Source organism: Talpa occidentalis, unplaced genomic scaffold (genome assembly GCF_014898055.3).
Source record: "Talpa occidentalis isolate TD23 unplaced genomic scaffold, MPIMG_talOcc4v2.1 talOcc4.17, whole genome shotgun sequence".
Taxonomy (NCBI): domain Eukaryota; kingdom Metazoa; phylum Chordata; class Mammalia; order Eulipotyphla; family Talpidae; genus Talpa; species Talpa occidentalis.
The window spans coordinates 58,873,965-58,893,562 of record NW_023601754.1 but is presented as its reverse complement, the minus strand read 5'-3'; the positions used below and the strand labels follow the sequence as shown (position 1 = coordinate 58,893,562).

Sequence of the window (19,598 nt, the reverse complement as noted above, 5' to 3'; positions counted from 1 at the left end):
TTTTGTTTTTAGCACAGTGATTGCTATTTAATTAACTCTACCTAACACATGTATCATACTGGAAGCTCCTTACTTTTGCTGACATGTCAGAGCAGCCGCCGAGTGTTGTAATTTCAGCAGCTGCCTGCGTCCTGCTCTGTCAGGCCCAGTCCCTGCCCTGCTCACCCTGGGTTTTCGCTCTCAACTCATGGCCAGGAAAACCGAATGAACTGTCCAGTGGACAAATGGGACCTTCTGTGGACGAACTTACCTGTCACTTGGAGAGTCCGGAGGGGCGGTAGCTCCCGTGCCCAGAGGGTAGGCCCCTCTGCAGCTGCCTTTCCTCCTGAGGCTCCTCTGGGAGGCCAGCCTGTTTGCTGGCAGGGGGCATTTATTTGCATAGCAACATCCTGGTCTCTCTGGAGACTGAAGTTCAGCCCCCCACATAAAGAGATCAGTGGAGTGAGACTGTTTGGGTGTTTCGCTGTCTGGGACAGAGCAACCTGGTATAGCATCAGGTTTGCTTTAAAAACAGCCTTTTTCTTCTAGGTTAATTTTAGGGTTATAGCAAAGTTATGAAGCTGCACCAAGGGCTGTCTGCTGCCCTCAGTCTCCTCCACTGTTGATGCCTTCGGCCCTACAGGTGTCAGAGCTGAGGAGGAGCTGGTGTTGGCACATTCCTCGTCACTGAACCTCAGACCTTAATTGGGTTTCACGAGTTTCCCCCATGTTCCTTTTCCTGCGCTAGGGCCAGCCTGGGGTGCCACGCCGCATTTACTGGGGCCCCGTCCTTCGTCTCTTCTGGTGTATGACAGTGTCTCCTCCCCTTGCCTTTCATGACCTTGACCCTGTAGCATCTGTTTTTTGTGCGTTTAAGGTGGTCATGCTGCCCCCAACATCTGTGGGGGGGGGGTGACTGTTAAGGGGCACTCCTCTCCCATGTTGAGAGCGAGGGCCTTCCACTCGTCGGGCCTCCTCCGGCCTGGGCAAGTGATGGGGCATGTTTGTGCTTTAGTCTTCGCAACCATAAGCTGGGGAGGGTCCCCAGGAGGTTGTCGTAGAGAGGAAGTGCCCATCAAGCACAAGTTTTAGGAGAATCCCCAGCACGTGTCCAGAGCTGGATATGTGACCTATTTTAACTATTGTTAAGTGTTCTAGAAGACTATGAGGGGGATGGGGCATGTGGGACAGAAGCTGAAAGGAAGGGCTGAGGGTGACATAGAGATCATACTACTTCCTTTCTAGATCCCTGAAAACCGGGTGCTGTTGGGGGAAGAGCGGGGAGGTTGGAAAAGCACAGCTGAGGCCGGGGAGTGAGGACCAACAGGGAGCCTGAGGCTCCAGGGGGAAGCAGAAGATATTCCAGAATCCCCTGCAGTGGCTGCTGATGAGAGCAGGAGCAGGAGGAAAGTATGGTCCTATCTTCTTTAATGGCCAACCCACTTCACCTACAGAATTTCCACAAGGACTCACCTGGGTGAGCTTTCTCTGAGAGGCTTCCATCTTCCCCGGGCCCCACCTTGAGTTCAGGTGAGCTTGGGCAGCCCTTGTCTTTGTGGGATCACTCACCACGTGGATCTGTAATGACTTGTATGCCTTTCTGCCTCTTCTCTGAGACAGAGGTCCTGGAGAGCAGGGGGTGCTGCTGGGGAGCAGGGGGCCCTGAGTCTGCTCCGTGTCCCCCCAGCATCTGTTACCATGTTCAGTGAACCAAGCGCCTGAGGGACCTGCTGAGAATTGGTATTAAAGTTGCATGTTTAGCAAAAACTCTCTTTGGAAAGGCAAAGACTGATTCTCTGCCGTAAAAGACATAGTCTTGGGCAGTTACTATGGACTCAGCATTGCTCTAGACATTTCCCACGTATTAATGAGCTTAATCCTCACATAATCTGTGAGCAGACTATTCATGTTATAGATGAGGAAACCCAGGCACAGAGAGGTTAAGTCACTTGATTAAGAATGCACAGCTCCGAAGTGGCAGAGCTGGGTTTTCAGCTCTGTTGCATCTCCATAAACCAGCACATTCCTAGATTTTATGCCCCGGTATCTTCTTCATTGTTGCATCTAGACTAGTTTGGGTGAGTTTTATTGCGGCATCCTGTGAAATGAGCAAGGCTGGGAGTGGGAGGGGCCTCTTCAAGCAGAGAGTGGAAGATAAGGACAGACCCTGGCCTCCTGCAGACCTGCTTTCGAGTTCTATTGCTGCCACTTAGCTCTATAACCTCACGAAGTAGTTGCCTCGTCTGTAAATGCGGAGAGTCATATTTGTCCCTCCCGGAGTTGACGTGAGGGCTGGTGTATGGACCCTGAGTTCCGGAGGGACGCACGTGCGTACTGCTGCCCAGTAGCAGTGGTGGCCTGTGGGCTGCTGGCCCGGAATGGGGCCCCTGGGACTGGGCAGTTGTCAGATGTCCTCTGACCCGTGGCCTGGGGCTAATCTGGTAAGGAGTCAGGCCCCAGGGTCTCCATCTCCCCGACAGGGCCAATTCTTGCCCACAGTTGCTCAGCTAAAAGAACATTTTGGAAATCAAAGCAAGAGGCTACCTGCAGTATCCCCCGCCTCTGATTTCCTCTTGAGTCATCTGGCGAGAGTCCTGGGGAAGATGCAGTTCCGAGGAAAGGGAAGTGGCCCCTCTGGGAGGCTGTCCCTGGAAGGGGGGGGGGCATGGAAGAGGGGCCCCCTCACCCTGAATAGGGAACAGAGCCCTGAGACCCTGCTGTGGGGCGCACACAGATGAGCACTTCTGGCTCTTAATCAAGGAAGAGGGGCTGGGGAACCAGATGTTGGGCAGTGTGCCGCGTTTGTCTTTGGGAAGCAGCAGACCCTCGTCCGAGAGGAAGGGAGGCCCCCAGGGTGGGCAGCAGGCCCAAGGAAAGGCAGACGTCATTGTCTCTTTGAATCAAACTTCTTGGGAGGGAATCTGGATTTGTAAAGAAGAGTGTGTCTCTGGAGCAGCCATGTGGGTGTGGGGAGCAGGAATTGTGCTCACCCCCTCCCCCTGCCCCCCAGTGTCAGGATGCGCCTGCCCCACCAGCCACATCTTCTATACCCCCATGGGGAGTCAGCTCCGGCTATCCCTTCCTCATCCAGAGGATGCTCTGGCTTCTCCTGTTAAGGTTCTCTAGAGCTGAGAGCACCTGGGCCTTCCTTCTGTCTTGTCCTGAGACCCTCTGTCTTTCCGGGGCCAGGCCCCTGCCAGGGGGTCCGAGAGCCTGATTGTTTGGGAGGGCTTCCTTTTTCCTTCTCCGACCCTTCCCCGTCTTGTGTCCTGATTTGTGGCGGTCTGTAAGTAAGGAATTGCTGGCGGTTGGAGCTCCTGTTGCCTCTGTGCGTCACGGTGGATGCAGCGAGGGGCCCCCTCTTGTCCACTTCTTTAGACTGTGCCTGTCCATCGACCTGAGTGCCTTTGCAGCAGCTACGCTTGCTTCCCTCCTTCCTTTTCTCTCTTGATGGCAGGACTTTCTTAAACCGAAGTCTCGTCAGCCCCAGTGTACAGCAAGTAGGTGCGGAGCGTGCATAGTGCGGAGGACACCGGCTAGCCTGCTACCTCACCCCGCCCTCTCCTCACCTCCCCCAGTTTCCAAACCCATCCTGGGTCCCACAAGCTCCTAAGGTGGTGGGAAAACTGAGGCTCCGAGGATGCGAACGCTGTCCTGCAGGCCCCTCTTTCCCTGCCCTGTGCTCCCAAGGGTCTCTCTGTGCTCTCTGTGCTCCCTCTGAGCGCTGCTCTGATCAACAGCTTTGGGCAGGTGCTGTGGACTCAGCCGGGGCTTAGGACACACCCCCTAAGCTTGGACTCCCTCCCCGACTGTGTGAATCAGTGGCTGGGGGACCTTGGATAGCTTATCACTTCTGACCTGCAGGTTCTCGGCTACGAACATAGATGGGACTGTTGATCTGGTGCCCTGTGACAGCGGTGTGGTCACCTGGCACCTGCTAGGAGCTTTCAAGGTGGCAAATATTTCTCCTACATAAGCTAATGGAGAGGGACCAGCAGTCGTGGAGACTGAGGAACTAGAGAGGGCAGTTGAGAGCCAGCGCACAAGTAGGAGGAATTGCTGATTAGGTTGCTCTGAGTTCTGGGCCCCTGATCTTCCCCCCCCCCCCCCCCCCCTCTGGCCTGAGAGGAGGCCAGAGCCCCTGCTGTCCTCACTGAGGGCGCTGGGAGGGCCTGGCTCCAGACGTCACTGTGCTATCTCCCATCTCCTGGGAGAGAGGCAGCAGGGGGCTGCTGTGAGAGGAAGTGGGTGGCTGGGCTCGTGGTTCGTGGACGTTTTTCTCTGCAGCTGCCCTAACGTCCTTTTTAACCACAGGCCTTGATTCTTTGATAAAGAAGCCCAAGCCCTCTTCTGTGTGTGCTCATTCTTGCGGGCAGCAGATAAAGGGTGTCAGGTGCTCTCCTCACCAGTGGGCTCCCCGAGGCCTCCCCTCACCTGGTAGATTCCTTCCTGGTGCCTGGTGATGGCTCCGCACAGCCTGGGATGATGCCTCCTCCTTGGATTTTCTGATCTGTGCTGACTTGTGGCTGCTGCTGTGGGTGTCGTCATTTTGTATTTTTAGGAGGAGAACCCCACGGTGGGAGAAACTGGGCCCCCGTGCTCTGCTAGGCTTTGGGACCTTGAATCCCGGGGCATTCAGGGGCTGTTCTAAGGCAGGGCACATGGTCAGTTCTAAGTTTTGGGCAAGTGGTTGCAGGGCCTGGAGCAGCTCTTTTGAATGCGGCCTTAATGAAGCTTGAGTTCCTGGTGGTTTCTGACAAGCCGGAGTCAGTCAAAAGAGCCTCTCCACATGGCTGGAGAACGCCACATTTCCATGGGAATCCCAGTGACTACATCCTCCCTGCAGATCAGGGGGAGCAGGTGACATTATGGCCGTGGACTTCTGAGAGTGACAGGTCTTAGAAGGATGTGGGCCACTGAAGGTTGTGAAGAAACGGGTACTGGGAAGGTAGGCTGCACCCATCCGGTCCTGGGTGTAGAAATGGCCTGTGTTGAGCAGAAGTCTGGGGAGAGTGTTCAGGAAGAAAGGAGAAACAGCCCTGCCCTGATGCTGGGTGGGCATGGAGGCACTTCCTTTTGTGATTTTCAGAGGAAGTTGAATGGGATTAAGAAAGCTGGGGTCCATGGGGGGCTGCTGAGGGCTGGCAGGAGAGCTTCCTTTTCCTTATAAACAAACACTCCCTGTCAGGGAAGGCCACATGGTTCTGCTTCCTTTGCAAGAGGTGGTTTCTGAAAACAGGACATCTCTGCCCCTACCCTGAGGGTTTGAAGCTGATGCTTTGAAGGAATGGTGGCTAGAAACTGTTTTACTACAGACCCCTCATAGAGTGGATCACACATTTGAACAGCCTGGAGGAACATGGGGTCAAAATCCAAAAGATGAGCTAGCATCTGCCTGCCTCCACATTTCAGCTGTGCGACCTTGGCCAAGTCACTCAACCTCTCTGTTTTAGTTTCTCCAACTGGAATGAGCTATGTCACGTCACCAATAGCACCACCGCTCATGAAACCCAGCATTTATTGAGTATGCCAGGATACTCACACGTGCAAAAGTGTTGTATATTATTTCTTGATTTTATGAAGTGTAAGTGGTGTTATTGTTAGCATTTTGGCCCAGCCTGGTCAGTAACTTCTAGTCCCTCCCTTCCCCCTGACTCCCCTTGCAAAAAAATCCAGAAAGGCAGTGGGTCTAGGGCTTAAATTCAGACAGTGTGACTAGACGTCAGGGGCTGATGTGTCCCAGAGTTTTATTTTTAAATATTTATTTATGCATAGAAGAACCGGGTGTAGGCCAGAGGTGTGGGGGTGAGAGGATTCACCAGAGAAAGTGGGGAGCAGAGCAGGCAGATATACTGAAATACGGATTGAACTCAGGCCGTAGCAGTGATAGCTCTGAGATTTAACCCCTGGGCCACCAGGGAGGCCCCCCTGCACAGAGTTCTGAGTTTTAGAGGCACTTGTGTGTATAAAACGCCTGGGGAAGACAAGCTGGCCAACCCCAGTGGGCACGGAGTGCCACGGCCGCTGCTCGGGCCTCTGGTCTAACCGTCTCCTATCTGTCTTGCCCAGAAGCAGCTGACACAGGACAGCGATGCTGATGAGGTGGAGATCGCCATCGACAACACGGCCTTCATGGATGAGTTCTTCTCCGAGGTAGGCGACATTTCTGTGTGGCTTTTTCTGAATGTCCACAGGGAAGCACAGCATCTTCATGATTAGAAAGAGCCTCAGGCTGCTCACGGGTGGCCCTGTGCTGAGGAGGGATGCTCGGGCCCAGAAGTGGAAGGGAGAGTCTCCTTTTAATTCTTATTTGGGAGGATTTGGATTTTCGATCTTATGAAGAAAGGTACGAGTAGAAGGTCAATTACAGGTGCTAAGAGACACACTCTCAGAGTGCTGGGCTGCAGGACTGTACTTTAATAACGACCTCTGGTGCATAAATTATGTGATTTACTTATTTGTTGGCATAGAAGAACTGGGGTGTAGGCCAGAGGTGTGGGGATTCACTGAGGGCAGAGTGGGGAGCAGTACAGGTGGATCTACTGAAATACACTGCTGAGGGGAGAGCGGGCGAGACAGGAGAGGTCTGCTGTGCCATGTGGGTCACTCCCTGGCTGGGGATCAAACTCAGGTCTTTGTGGTGACAGTGCTAAGACTTAACCCCTAGACCACCAGGGAGGCTCAAATGATGTGATTTAAATACAGAGTCAAGGATGGGGTCCCAGCCAGACAGTGAAAACCACCTGTCTTCAGGCATGTGATTCAGATGGATCAGGTTTGTTCTTGCCAAAGGCAAGTCTCTTTGACTTCATTCTGATAGCTGAGACACCGAGAAACCACCAGCTTATTTTCTTTTCTTTTTTGAAGTTTAATGGCCCAGGATGGGCGTTCCAGCCTACAGGTTCAAGTAGCTCTCTGATCTTGAAGCTGGGAAGGTGTTGCCCCTGGTGAGGGGGAGGCTGAAGCCTGAGGGAGGCAAGTGTCAGGGGAGATCTCAGGCTTGGAGCCAGGTCACCCCGGGTTCGGGTCTCAGCCCAGCTCCTGATTGCCTCTGTGATTGCTGCTGCTCCTGTGATTGCCTCTTAACCACGTGGTTCTCTTGCCTGTGCCTGGGGGTGGATGCGCCCATGTGAGGATGGCCTGGGACAATGTTTCTGACACATGCAGTGTGACGTGTGTGTTCAGGGACTGGTGTTTGAAAAAAGAAAACAAACCACAAAAGTTTACTGTCACCGGGGACAAGAGGCATCGTGTTCCCTTTGCAGGAAGGGTGGGGGCAGGAGGAGTGGGGGTGGCGGGAGGCAGGGCATGGGGGTGCAGAAATCGCCTGTAGGCAGGGGGTACATGGAGTGGACGGGCCTGGATAGCACCTGCCCCTTTACCTGTGGGTGTAACAAGCGTGCTCAGGAGTGAACATGAGCATTGCTGGCCCCACAGGGAAGTTTATGGACCATGCAGCAGATCCCTCCCTCCTTGTGGGAGGCGCCCTCCTTTCTGTGGAGATCAAAGGCCACCTGAGTCTTGTGAGTCCAGCATTGTTCCAGGCGGGTCTCGGGAGGAAACTGTCTCTCTGTTCTGTAGTGGGGCGGACGCCAGGGCCACCCTGAGTTTGGGCCTCTGATCTTGCCTTGGAGAACCAGACGCATGAAAGAATTTCTTGCCCCCTGGAGGGGACAGTGCTGACTCGGAGGGACAGATACCTGGTGGTTTCACTTGTGTGGACCACAGAGAACCAAACAAGGGAACAGACAAGGCCAAACCCAAACAAACCCTAGAAAGCTGACTGTGGGATCCTGGCTGTCAGAAGAGGAGGCGTTTGGGCCGGCTGGGTGCAGGAGCCCCAGTGGACTGGTGGTGGAGAGTGGGTGCTTTGGTGATGGTAACATGCATCTGAAGAGGTGTGAACTAACACCCCTAAATCATGCACAGGGTTGTAAACCACTTAGAAAAAATGAATTTGGACTACATTGAGGAAATAAAAACAGAGAACTTTCTCTTTATAAGAAGGACTCTTCCCTAATAACTGTGCTCTCCCTCTTCTCCCTAAGCGGCGAGGGAGCCCTGAGAGGCAGTGACACCCCTCCCATCCCACCCCCGCCTGCAGGCTGGGGAGATGTGGGCTTTGACATGGGCAAGACCATCTGATCTCATCCTCAGACATTTTTTTATTTTTATTTTTTTTTTTTTTTTTTTTTTTTTTTTAATACTTTTTTTTTTTTATAGAGGCATGTTTTATTATTTATTTGTTTGTTTGTTTGTTTTGTTTATACATGCACTGGGTACAGTCAGAAGCGCAGGAGGGTGAGAGAATTCACCAGAGCCAGAGCGGGGAGCAGAGCAGGCAGAAGGACCGAAGCACACTGCTGAGGGGAGCAGCGGGCGGCAGGAGAGGTCTGCGCGCCATGTGGGACCCTCCTCCAGTGGCCGGGGAGCAGCCAGGGATCGAACTGTCGCTGCAGAGGCTGCGGGCAGCTTCGCAACCCAGCGCTCAACCGCTGCGCCACCGGGGAGGCCCCTCAGACATTTTTTTAAATAAAGATTTATTTATTTATGCATACAAGAGCTGGGCTGAGGTACAGGCCAGAGATGTGGGGGGGAGGTGAGAGGATTTACCAGAGACAGAGTGGGGAGCAGAACAGGCAGACTGACTAAAATACACTGCTGAGAGGAGCAGCGGCGAGACAGGAGAGGCCTGCCCCGCCATGTGGGTAGCTCCTTGCCTGGGAATTGAACTTGTGCCGCTGTGGCTGGTGATAGCTGCATAGTGCTGTGACTTTAACCCATGAGCCATCAGGGAGGCCCACATCTTCAGGCATTTAACAGCAATTGACCTTGGTCAGGTAACTTAACCCTTGGGGCTTTAATTCCTGGTCTGGAAGTCAGGGATGCAGGTGCTTACCTTTCAAGGCTTCCGTGAGGATCGAAGACCATGGGTCTGGAAAGTATTACCTAACCTGTCATGCTCCGGATGGTCATGGGTATTTTTGGAGACTCAGCAAGACCTTGAGGGCTACTGCTTTCCTTATTACTTGTCAAGTGCTTTCTGTCATATGTAGGGTGGCGAAGGGGTGGGGGTGCAAAGAACTCTATCTTTGAGATTAGTTTCCCACCCTTCACTGACTGTGATCTTGGGCCCATCCCTGGATGTCTCCATGTCTCAGTGGGTTGATCTGTGAAATGGAGAAAAACATCCACTTCACAGGTTGGTTGGGGCTGAAGGAGCGAAGGTGCAGGAGGCCCTCAGTGGGCCCCTGTGGATGTCTCTTCCCCTCTTGCTTGTCAGGTGGGGCAGAGAGGCTGAGTGCTGGAGGGACAGGAGCAAGGGGGCACGTGGGTCATGGAAAGAGGCCACACACTCTGCACCCACACATCCTGGTCTAACCTCAGCTCTGCCCGTGCCCAGTGGTGAAAGTGGAAAAGTCAGGTAACACTCTGAACTCCAGTTTCCTCCAGAATAGGAGTAACAAGGTCACCTGCTGGTGGGGTGAGTATAAGAGGAGAAAATCCCTGCTGAGCCCAGCCCGCCCTCTGACATGGAGGGAGTGTGTCCAGTCACCCTCGGTTCTCTCCACCCTGCTGCATGGTATATTTGCGGATAACTACACTGTGCAGTTTCTTGTATAGGATGTGGCCTGGAAATAGCCTTGAAAGTGGGGTAAGGTCCATCCCGGAGGATGGGGACCCGGGGCATGAGAGGCCTCTGTGTGGGCGTGCAGTGGATTGGCTGTCTCAGGAAAGCTCTCGAGATAAGTCTTGCTGCTTGGAGTGGTTCCGGCAGGCAGGTCACCAGGGGTACTGGCTGAGACAGCATGGATCGCTGACAGGCAGAGAGGCGTCTGCCAGGCGCAGGAGAAGTCACTGGCCCAGGGCCTTTTCAAGTTGTGCTTGTGCCTTAAAACTCAGCAGTGACATTGTCAGCTGCTCTGTCGTGACAGGAAAAAAAATGGACCCTTGGGTTTCCAGGCCGCCGTGACGGATTAAGCCAGGGCCCAGTAAGTGATAAACTGCAGATTTTTGTCCAATTCCCATTTTCTTGGCTGTTTGCTCAGTTGTTGGGGAAGAGCAAGGTTCAGAGACAACAGAATCTACCCGAGAAGGCTGACTCCCAGGGGCTCGTTGTTCTGGATTCATCATCCCTTTATCAAAAGGTGATGGGGTGCTCACCATCTGGCAGCTGGCGTGTCAGTGCTGGGGGTCCCAGACTCCCCGTGTGCCACCACCCTGCATTGGCACCTCATCAGTAAGAAACAGGCTGCTTTTCAGGTCCTTTTTTCAGGGAGGAAAAGTCAGTCCTCCAAGCTGACTCCCTCTGTGGTCAGGCAGTTGCGGCCACTTAGCTGCAGGGACCCCGGGCCAGTGGGTGCTTAGCAAGGGGATGGGACATCAGATTCATCCTCTGCCCCTAGAAGATCTGAGTTCATAGGAAGAAAGTATAGGGGTAAGGGGTGCCTCTGGGGGGACCGGTCACAGGCTTATCCTGGATGGTGGTGTGATCAGGTATGTTTGAGAGATGCTCACTCCTTTTTCCTCCCATGGAAATTTCAAATGTGCGTTATGGGACTCCAGGGAGTCCCATAGAAAGGAGCTGCCTGACTCGGCTGTCTCAGCTTCTGTATTTTGCAGCCCTTTCTGACCTCTGACTTCTATATTAATAAGGATCAATGGCTGCGTTTGGGAGAAAGTAATTTTCATAAAGTTTTCTTTTGGGGAATGTGCTTAAGAACTGCTCTGCAGCGGCATGTGAAGAAGCATGCTCGCTTCCTGGCATCACCTGTACTCGGTCGTTCATTCAGACACCTCTGCTGAGAGGCGCTGCGTGTGCCCCAGCCCTTAAGACTTGAGTCCAGCGGGCGCCAGGTAGAGAGTGTGGAGGCATGCCTGGGCGGGTGGGTTGAAGCCTGTTCAGAGGCTGCAGGTGAGCAGCCTGAAATCTTAGAGATTCGCTAGGTAGCTTTGACCTTGGTTAAAACCAAGAATTTCAAAGTGAATGTGCCTTGGAATTCTAGGCGTTGAGTTGCATCAAGCAGGTTTAAATACTCCCTAGTTCTCTGGTGAAGGAAGACGTTTGTGCGAGCTGGCAAGTTCTGCCTTTGCGGGCTCTTTTCATAGCAGGAGGACGCCCTTGCCAGTCACTTGCCCGTGTGCTCTTGGCTGTCCTCACCCTTCCCGCGCTCTGTGTTGGAGGCACCCTGCATCCTTCAGGCTCCCGTGCCAGCTGGCTGTGGGTATGTTTGACCTTGGGGAGGCAGCAGACTTGATGGGGGGAGACACTGTGGGTTTCTTTTACCCCAGACAAGTCTACTCCTCAACTTTCTCTTGGCAGACCTGCTTCTAGAGCTCGTTCTGCTGGTCACTCCCAGCGCCTGGCTCCCGAGTCTATGGCCTTGGCCCCTGCCTCTCCTGGCTGTCCCTCCAACCTGCTGCTCTTCCTTTCCTGAGTGCTTCACCAGCCTCATTTGGCTTCTCGGTCCTTCCAGCTCTACGTAAAGAATTCCCACCATTACGCATGACTTTGGTTAAAGTTACTAGGTAGGTTTCTGTTTTCCTGACTAAATTTTTCACCCTGCATCCCCCTTCCATGGATTTGAGATTGTTGTCTCAGAACTATGCTTTCACTGGTCAGGATAGCTCTGGAATCACCTGTTTTGATTTCTAAAAGGAGAGTTGAAGCCCTGGTCCCCATCTTGATAAAACCCTTGAGGGACTTGGCTTCTGTTGATTGGTTGACAGGGACGGCTCTGTTCCTTCTCATCGATGTTTGTCCAAAGCAAAGAAGCAAACATACTGAAGGCGACTTGCTGAACCCCTTTAATGATTATGCTGTTTTTGGGGAAAAGCAAAGGTGTGTCTATGGTGTGGACACACCTAATACTTAAAAGGAGGGGGGCACATAATGCGTTTTCAGAAACTAGAGATGCAGGAATTACTGCCTCACTAGAGGCACGTTGTTGGGGGACACAGAGACTTTTTATGTGGAATCAACGGGTCCTCCGGCACGATACCTACCTGTTACCCAAGTAGTACTTTCTCTGTTTATCATTGTGTGGTTAGATTCCTCTTGCTATTTAAGTTCAGAGGGAAGAAGCCATCCATGCCTTGAAAATAGTTCCCTCCTTCTAGTTAGATCCCGGTGAGTCACAGAATATGGTAGTTACCTTGGTTCCACGAGGCAGGTACCCTCTAATGCCCCGGCCCTCGCCCTGGGCACTTGGTGGCTCTGACAGCATGGCAGAGGATCGGGTGGCCGCAAGATTCCACGAGCTGGGCTCGTCCCTGGCTTATCCTGCCTGGCTGCACACCTGGCTCGACGTCCCCTGGCAGTGGTTGCTGACTGGGTTTGCGCTTGCCATCATCTCCAAATTACCTATCCTTGTGTCAAGCACCGGGCATGTATTTATTCTCTCATTTAATCCCCATAAAAACCTCATAGTTTTTATGATAATCCTCATTTCACAGATGAGAGACGGGGCACAGGGGGAGTAAGTGACTTGTTCACGGTCATAAAATGGCTGAGAGGTGGAGCCAAAACTTGGACCTGTCTGTCTGATTCTACCTTATTAAACGACACCACCCCCATTGCCACCTTATCGACAAAGCATTTAAAAAACACCTTTAAAAAAGTGACACGCAGTAAGGTGTTGAGGACTATTTGCTGCACACTTAGCTTGGCGGTTCAAAAAACCTTTCAGACTTTCCCTCCATAGTAAGTTTTCTTGAGGGCTCCTGGTCTAAAAAAGCTGTCTATTGGGAGCTTTGGTTAGAGTATCAGCGTCAAGGCCTGCGATCTCGGTGAAAGGCACCTGCATCCACCTCACAAGGACAGTGCGTCAAGCGGCATGTGCACCTGTGGCAGGTTGAAGGTGCAGGGACTCGGGAGAGAAGACAGGAGCCTCCTGAGGCCGTTCTCAGCCTTTCCCAGCTCCAGGAGACAAGGTTTGGAGTCTCGCAGATGCCTGGGCTCAAGCCTCGACTTTGCCTTTTTGCAAAATGGCCTGGAGTGAGTTCTTGGGCCGTAAGCCTTCGTGTCTTCATGTATAAAGAGGATGGAGGGACGCTGGCTCTGCAGACGTGCTGTGAAGGGCCCTGTTTCTGATCCCGGGGTCAGTAAATCAGTCCTCGTTCTTTATGATCATGCAGGATAATATCATTAGACTTAAAACAACCCCAAACACACACGCAAATAGCCCTTGAGTGTTTAGATTTTCTTTTCGGTCCCCTCCTCCCCCGCCATGATTCTTTGGTTATCTGGCAAATGCACAAAAGGAAATTGCATGTAGCTGCCCATAAATACCCAGAAAGTCACCGCTGGGAAAACCAGCTCTTCCAAGAAGTCACGAAGACACAACGTTCAAAATGGTGGAAAGGCCTGTGACCGGCCAGCAGCCCATGCAGCCACTCAGCTGCCCACCCAGCGGCCCACCCAGCGGCTCACCCAGAGGCCCACCCAGCGGCCCACCCAGAGGCCCAGCTTCAGTCCAGGGGAGGAGTGTGGACTGTCTTCAGAGGGGCCGTTCCTAGTCTCTTCCTTTCTCCTCCACTGTTTCTCTGTTTCTTTCTCTTCATCATTTTCTCCCTTTATTTCAGCTCTAGGTTTGTTTCCTCCCTCTTATTTCTCCCCCTTTTCCCCCCCATCCCACACACTCTCTTCTGTCCTCACTGTGGAGCGGGGTGGCATCAAAGGATTGGCCTGAGAAGTTCTGTTGGCCCTTCCCTGTCCTTATTCTGCACAGCTTTTCCTGGCCCTGCTGGCGCTGGCTTGCTCCCTCCCCTCTAGGTGGTGAACGTGTCCCCCGCAGGGAGCTTGGCTTCTCCTGACCTCCCTGAGATTCCTTCCTCTGAGGACCTCAAAGATGCTCCTCACACTGGATCCCTGATGTGGGCAGCGGCCAGCAGGGGGTGCTGCCAACCTTGACCCTCCGCCTTGGCTGTGTTCCTCCTCTGGGATGACAGAGGCTGTTGTTTTTCTGATTCTAGATTGAGGAAACCCGGCTGAACATTGACAAGATCTCCGAGCATGTGGAGGGGGCCAAGAAACTCTACAGTATCATTCTGTCTGCACCCATTCCAGAGCCAAGTGAGTGCTCCCTGGGGCGGGCTCACCCCGTGATGAGCCGGGACCTTTGGTCTGAGCCAGCCTCCTTTCTTCTTTCCTGTCAGCCGGGGGAGGGTGTGGGTGTTGGCATAAATCACTCTGACATGCCACGTCATGCCGTCTCCTCTGCTCCCCGCCTCGCCTCTCTCCCGCGAGTCCCCCCACTGAAATGCTTTTCCCAGTCCCCCTTTTCACATCCTACCAGATCAAGCCCATTTGTCACCCACTGAGTGTTGTCAAATGGCCCATCAGTCCCTCCCACCCCTGGATTCCTGCTGTTCACCCATACTCCCCACCCCCACCCCCGCCCCGCTGTTTCCCATCTTTAGGGTTTGGTCCAGAGCTGCGCTTCAGGTACTTCTTTAAGGACAGAGAACAAACTTCACACCGTCACTTCACTCTTTAAAATTGTCAGTGGCTCACTGTTTCCTAAAGATGGAAGGTGAAGTGCTTTAGCGGAGCACGTGGGAGCCCTCCCGGCCACCTGCCGACGTGCCCTCCTCGCTTTGCTCCTGACATGCTCCCCCATGTCACCCACACGGTAGCCAGACTAAACTTTGTGCCCCAAATGCTTGTGGTCCCCTCATTTCGCGCGTGGTATTATTCACTCTTAGTATCCTGTTCTACCTGGTTAACTCTTGGTCCTTGCTGGAGAATCTGCCTGCACCCTCTGTCTTTAGATGCCTTCCAGGCCCCTTTGGTGGTGCCTGGTTTCTACCCCTCGGCTGTGACCTTGACCAGATTGCACACCATATTGCACATGCATATCCTACCACTGAATTTTTTTACTTTTTCAACCACTGGACACTGAGCACCTCAAAGGCAGGGCCTGGATCTTCTTTTGATGCTTTCATTTCTGCCTCAGTTCTAGCTTGTCGTAGGTGCTGAGGGATGGGCGTGGAACCGTAGTCATAGCTCGTACACCTAGGGCTGCACCGGGCACATAGTAGGTATGTCGTAAATAGTTTGCTTCATTCTAAGTAGATGAGCCTTGGTTGAGATCTCTTTTCCCTTGAGATCCTGTAAGATTCTCCCCTACCTTCTACGCTGATAGTAGATGATTGTTCCTTCTAAAAGCAAGGCTCTCTAAAGTTTTGGGCATTGGGAAGGCTTGTTGGGAAGGCAGAGTGTGGGCTCCAAATCTGGGTGTTTTCATTTTGTAGGTCTGAGATGGAGCCCATGAAAATGTCTTATAACAATCAGTTCTCTGTGAGGCTTTCTGGGAAGCACCCCGAGATAAACGGGACTGTGTGGGACGGGCGTCTGGGAAGGCGCCACCCACGTCTGTGAGTTGTCGCATACAAAGCAACTAGCCTCTTCTTACTGACCCTGCCCACCTCTGTTTACCCAGGAACCAAGGATGACCTAGAGCAGCTCACGGCTGAGATCAAGAAAAGGGCCAACAACGTCCGGAACAAGCTGAAGAGTAAGAAGGGATGGGGGGACCTCCCAGCCCCCCAGCCCCTGACACAGGGTCCGGCTCTTCTGGACCAAGCTCAGCCTGGGGGAGTGGCACTCCTGCTCCATCTCTGGGAGTGACCTCTCACTGCCCCGCAGCCTTCACCCACCCTTGACTCAAAACTGCGGTTGAAGGAGTCCAGGGTGCAGTTGGGGGAAGAGGGCGGGGGGCGGGCCTCATCTACTGTCAGCTGTTGAGTGGCTGCGGGACTGTCTCGTCTCAGTCCCTCGACTTTTCTCCACGTGTCCTGCTCCCCCCGCCTCCCTCTGGCCACTGATATACTGTTCCAGGGCAACCCTGCTATGAAATGGGTTGGCCTGACCTGCACGCTTAAAAGGGAATTTATCATGAGACTCAACTGCAGACAGACACACACAAAAAGGGTAATAAAGGGTTTATTTACAAAAAGGGGAAATGAAGAAATGAGTAACTCAGAGAGAAAGAGAGAGAGAAATTGGAATGTGTCCTGCCAGTTCTGCTGAGCTGGAACCCCAATGGCATGCTGAGAACTGGCAAAAAGCCAGGAGCCCCCCAAGACCCACATCTCTGGTTTTATACCAAAGCTGGCTACCTAACCCCACTCTCGGGTCCCAGCAGCCCTCCCTTCGGGCGATGATGACATTATAGGTTTTGTAATCCTTGGTTGTTGGATCTCTGATCTGGAGTGGGGGTGAAGTCCATGGAACCTATTTGTGGAATTTGTTCAGGACATCCTTTCCCCCTAACAACACTGCAGGCCTGGAGGCAAGCCGTGTTGTGGCTCAGCCTGCAGACAGACCTGGGTGGGGTCAGACATGCCACTGTCTCACTGCCCCGCCTCCCTCAGTCTGGCATGTAGCTCGATGAAGCCCCTGTTGGGGTCATTTCCCCGGGGGTCTGGCGAGCTACATGGTCCCTGGCTACAGTCTGTGTTCCTGCCCAGTGCATTTGGGGGGGTGCACGCAGTGACAGAGGGCAAAGACCACCTTGCTCAGCCCAGCTAGTCGTTTCTTCCCAAGAAACAGACTGCAATGCCTGTGCTTATGGGGGCGGAGATAGCAGCAACTTCCAGGAGTGATGCTGGTGTGCCTGGCACTGGACAGGGCTGGTGTCTGCATGCTCCTCTGCTCTTCATGCGGTGGGGAGAGCGGGGACCCTGTGAGGTGTTACCCAAGTCACACAGCCAGAGTGGCAGGGCAGGGGTCTGAGCCGAAGTCTCCCAGTGCAGAGACTCACGGCCTTCCTGTGGGTGGCCAGCTCTGCTAAGGGACCTTCCAAGAAGACCTGGGGCCCAGAGAGGTGGCTCACGCATGCGCTGACCTTGTGGGGTGGCACCTGCTTGGCGTCACTGGGCATGAGACACTGAGCGGGAGGTTTGCAGGGAACAGTGTTTCTCTTAGAGCAGAAGACGTGCTGCTTGAATAACCTTTCTGCTCGCCAGGCATGGAGAGGAACATTGAGGACGACGATGTCCGGTCGTCCGCCGACCTTCGCATTCGAAAGTCCCAGGTACGGCTTCCTTGGTCTAACCACCCGCTAGTCTAATCGTGTCTTTTCCAGCCTTTAGCTGGGGAGCCTTTCTCCCCCTCCTCCCCACCCTTTACAATTCTTATTTGGAACTCAGAAGGATGGTAAAGGGAGCGAGTGTCCAGGGTGAGGCAGGACTGTGGCGGGTCCAACCCCTTTGGTCCCTCCCTCACACCCCCTCTGTGGGAGCACAGCTGAGGACTCGGTCTGCCTCCTTGTTTCCAGCTGAGGAGATGGCCATCTCCACTCATTAGTCATCCGGTTTGGAGTTAGACACTGCTGGTCACCAAAGATTTGGTCCTTGTGTTTGAGGAGCTGGCAGAAGTGCAGGGCAGGGTCACTCCGCACAAGGCCAGGGGAGACATCAGGGCCTGTGCTCTCGGCATTGAAAGCTCCAGGAGGGCTCGGGGGTAGCCTTGAGTGTGCAAGAATGCCACCACCAAACCCTCGGGGTAGAGGCTCCCTTAGAGGCACGGGGGCCAGAGTGTGTGTGTGTATGTGTGCATGTGTGTGAATGTGTGCATGTGCATGCGCATTTCATTGCACAGCAGTGGTGGGGGTAGCGGCGACTTTGGGCATGAGGGGCAGACATGAAGTGTAACATCTGTTTGTTGTGGGACAGAGGACCTTGAATTTTTGGCAGAGAATGTGGTGCCCTATGCCAGAGGCTTCTGAGCACCAGTTGGGGGGCCCGAGCAGCAGCTTGGGTGAGTGCACAGTTTGCCCCAGGTTAGGGTGCATCCTGATAGGGGGGCAGCTGCCTCCAGGTCGAACACCTTAGCCTTTGCAGACTGGACCAGGCAGGAGAGGTAGGAGGCAGGCAAGGTTCTAGTTGGATTTTTGCAATGATTTAAAAAAAATTTTTACTTTCTGGGAAGACTTTCTTCTTGCTTCCATTTAGTAGAATTCGGTGAATCATGTGTCTGTGGTCACCAGCTTCCTTCTTCCCTGTTAATTACATCATAGTTTGTTTTCAGAAAGAGCTTAAATCAAGCCAAACAGCTCTTGGCGCTCACACCGTGTGCTCACACCACGAGGATGCGTTATTCAGGTCTCACGAAAGTGCATTGTCACAGAGTCATAAAAAATGATGTTTTGGAAGAGTATATTGACAAAGGAAGTGCCCATCATGCTATCCTTATGTGAGAAAAACATACATTTAAAAATCTTGTCAGAGGGCCTCCGTGGTGGCGGTTGAGCACTGGGTTGCGAAACCGCCCGCAGCCTCTGCAGCACCAGTTTGATCCCCGGCCACCAGGTGAGGGTCCCACATGGCGCGCAGACCTCTCCTGCCGCCCACTGCTTCCCCCAGCAGTGTACTTCGGTCCTTCTGCCTGCTCTGCTCCCCGCTCTGGCTCTGGTGAATTCTCTCACCCTCCCTCGCTTCTGACTGTACCCAGTGCTTGTATAAATAAATAAATCTTTAAAAAAAAAAATCTTGTCAGAACTCTTGTTTCATATATGGAGAACTTGCAGTGACTTTTAAAAAAGATTTATTTATTTATGCATACAAGAACTGGGGTGCAGGCCAGAGGTTCAGGGGGCAAGAGGATTCACCAGAGGGAGCAGAACAGGTGGAGCCACTCAAATACACTGCTGAGGGGAGCAGCAGGCGAGACAGGAGAGGTCTGCTGTGCCATGTGGGTTGCTCCCTGGCTGGGGATCGAACTCTTGCTGCAGTGGCTGAGGATAGCTTCATAGTGCTGCATTTTAACCCCTTGTACCACCAGGGAGGCCCAGAACTTGCAGTGACTTTTAATGGTAGTAGGTTTGTAAAAAGCAAATACTGGTGATTTTGCCAAGGAGAAGCCAGCAGGAGGAGGACCACCCTGGGAGGTGGACGAGGAATAAACATTTTCACGAGATTTGAACTTAGACACCAGGGATTTTAACTGGATGTGCCTGGTAGTAAATGCAAGAAAGGTTGGGGAGATGGGTTTGATGGTTTTGGCTCAGGACACAAGGATCCCAGGCAGGTCCCGGGTGTGGGAAGGGGCTCGGGAAGCTTTGCATAGCAGGGGTTATCTCCCTGGCCTCAGGAAATTACCAGTCTGCAGGGCAGGTAAACGTGCTGAAAACCTGGTTTGGAAGGTCAACGGACCCTCTGGGTGGTGCCTGTTAGGAGATGAAGAAGTGGGTCCCACACCTGGTGTGAGACCCCACCCGGCGCTGGAGGACCAGGCTGTGGGGCGCTGGCTCTCCGTGACCCGGCCCTCCCACCCTCACCACTGCCCGCCCTTCTGCACCTCGCCCTCCTGCAGCACTCCGTCCTCTCCCGCAAGTTTGTGGAGGTGATGACCAGATACAACGAGGCGCAGGTGGACTTCCGAGAACGCAGCAAGGGGCGCATCCAGAGGCAGCTGGAAATCAGTACGTGTCTGCCGCCTGGTGCCCATGCCCGCCGCTGGGTGCCCATGCCAAGATGTGGGCTGGGAGAACAGGCACAGCCCTGCGGGGGCTGCCTCCTGTCCCCACCTGAGCCCCACCCAGGCAGGCCGAGCGTCTGCCGGCTGTGCTGGGCTGTGCAATGTCGTGCCGTGGGCCCACGTCTGTGCGCTAAAG

The 19,598-nt window shown here is 53.5% G+C and overlaps 1 protein-coding gene across 2 annotated transcripts in view; it reads left to right on the top strand.

Annotated features, from left to right (window-relative positions):
- Positions 1–19,598, top strand: part of STX3 (syntaxin 3) — a 33,178-nt gene that overhangs the window by 6,225 nt on the left and 7,355 nt on the right. The window contains exons 2-6 of one of the 2 annotated variants that reach the window (XM_037517849.2): positions 6,052–6,132; positions 13,954–14,053; positions 15,423–15,497; positions 16,951–17,018; positions 19,298–19,406. In XM_037517849.2, the coding sequence (XP_037373746.1) occupies positions 6,052–6,132; positions 13,954–14,053; positions 15,423–15,497; positions 16,951–17,018; positions 19,298–19,406 (433 nt within the window). Of the gene's footprint in view, positions 1–6,048; positions 6,133–13,953; positions 14,054–15,422; positions 15,498–16,950; positions 17,019–19,297; positions 19,407–19,598 lie in introns of both variants that reach the window. The other variant, XM_037517848.1, reaches the window with a different exon arrangement.